The sequence below is a fragment of the Poecilia latipinna genome, unplaced genomic scaffold (genome assembly GCF_001443285.1).
Source record: "Poecilia latipinna isolate Pla-1442-1.1 unplaced genomic scaffold, P_latipinna-1.0 Scaffold1247, whole genome shotgun sequence".
Lineage (NCBI taxonomy): Eukaryota > Metazoa > Chordata > Actinopteri > Cyprinodontiformes > Poeciliidae > Poecilia > Poecilia latipinna.
The window spans coordinates 59,729-61,611 of record NW_015113863.1 but is presented as its reverse complement, the minus strand read 5'-3'; the positions used below and the strand labels follow the sequence as shown (position 1 = coordinate 61,611).

Genomic DNA, 1,883 nt, shown 5'->3' with positions numbered 1-1,883 from the left:
AGATTTGAACTTTACAGAAGTATTATTCAGTTGGTTTTATTTTATGGTTAGTTTCAGTTATTTTCAGAGGTTTGTTCAGGGAATTAATCTCGTATATGAAGAAGTTGCGTGAATAAAAGCAAACTATCGTACTTCGCTCTGCTCCTTTAACCAGAACAGGAAGATAAACTCCTCTATTTTGCTTCAAAACAAACAGCAGCAATATGGAGAATAACATCAGACATCGGATCCGGGTGCCGATGTGGTGCGGTCCTGGTTCTGGTTCTGTTGGTCAGAAAGCTGAAACACGGATCTCATAATTTAAAGAAAACCTTCGCTCACTTTCAGATTTAAAAAAATTACACAACAATAATCCCACATTATCAGGATTCATCAAGGCAAATCAGAAAAAAATGATCAAGATTTATAATAAAATATGAACAAAAATGTTGTGATCTCTATCTAATTTCTCTTTATTTGTCCATTTTCAGAGGAATAATTCAGGATTAATTTCAGGCATTTCTGAGGTTTAGCAGCACATTAAAGCAGAAACATGTCAACGACCTTTATTATGAATAAAAACCGTTTTCCTGCTGACTGGACCGAGCTGCTGCAGGAACAGATCATTGATTATTTGTTCTGTTTGGACCGGACCGGGTTTCTGCAGCAGCTGCAGAAATAAAGCACACAGAATAAGGCAGCGGCATTAAGAAAAAACAAGGCCTGTATTAAATACATGTTCGGGTTTTAAATAAGCAGCTCAGTCAGAATTAAAGGGGAAAGGCAGGAAAAGGGGCGCCGCAGCGCCCCCTGCTGTATGAAGTAACAACAATAAACCAAAAGAGTTCAGAACAAAGAATGGATTTTCATTTAAACTGGGGGAATCACAGAGACATTGCAGACATTTTCAGTGTAACTGATTCAACAACATCAGCAGTATTAATACACACATTTCTATTGATCTGCTGTGATGGAGCAACGATCCTTCCAAGCTTCCAATCCAGCAGGAGCTTGGCTGGAAAGTTTGGTGGAAGGATGAAGGACGCTGATGGTGATGAAGATGAGGACAGAAGGTCATCTTCAGCTGGTGATGCTCTCTGGTCATGTGATTGTGCTGGTTTCCTAGTGACCGAGCCGACAGACAGCCCGCCCCCTGGTGGCCGTGTTCAGAGCTGCGTGGGGCGGTGACTGTGCGGCCCGGCGCCGCCACCAGGGGGCGGGGTCACCAGACTCCTCAGGTACACACAGGGGTTCCTCCTCCTGCCAGGGCCGGGCGGGACCGGAGGCGGGGGCGGAGCCTGTGGCGCCCCGGGCGGCTTCAGGGCTGACATCAGCGGCTGCATCTCCTGCGACGCGCCAGGCTCCTCCTCTTCCTCCTCCTCCATCAGCTGCTTCTTCTTCCTCTCAGGGAAACAGAAGGCGGCTGGGGCCGGGGCCTGGGCAGGCGCCGCCCCGATAGGGCCGGTGTAGGAGGCGGGGCGGGACCCTCCCGGCCTGAAGAGGGCGCTGACGCGGGGGTGGACAGGCTCGGCGGGCGCTGGAGGCGACGAGACGCTCTCCAGGGAGGAGATGCTCTGGTTCCAGGCCTGCTGCAAGTCCACCGGGATGATCTTGGTGGCCTCCACCGACACGCAGGGTGGGGGCGACCCCACGCCGCCCTTCCAGGGCAGATGGCTGTCCTCACTGGGTGGCGACGGGGGAAGGGGCGACGGGCTCTGGCAAACGTCCAGAGCTGCTGGGACTGAAGGACAGACTGTAATCAGCCATCATGCAGAAAGACTGCAGCCCTACACCAACCTACCATCACCATGGAAACGGGCTGCTTCATTTTCAGTTCAGCTTCATTCAATTCACAAAATAAATTATTTACAATCAATCAATCATTGCAATTGATCTAAGTTCAG

The 1,883-nt window shown here is 49.9% G+C and overlaps 1 protein-coding gene across 1 annotated transcript in view; it reads right to left on the bottom strand.

The window, feature by feature from the left end:
• Window positions 1-428: 428 nt before the first annotated feature.
• Window positions 429-1,883, bottom strand: part of slc9a5 (solute carrier family 9 member A5) — a gene marked incomplete at its 5' end in the record, with an annotated part of 28,332 nt that continues 26,877 nt past the window's right edge. The window contains one exon of the mRNA XM_015054364.1: window positions 429-1,720. Within this exon, the coding sequence (XP_014909850.1) occupies window positions 1,146-1,720 (575 nt within the window). The remainder of the gene's footprint in view (window positions 1,721-1,883) is intronic.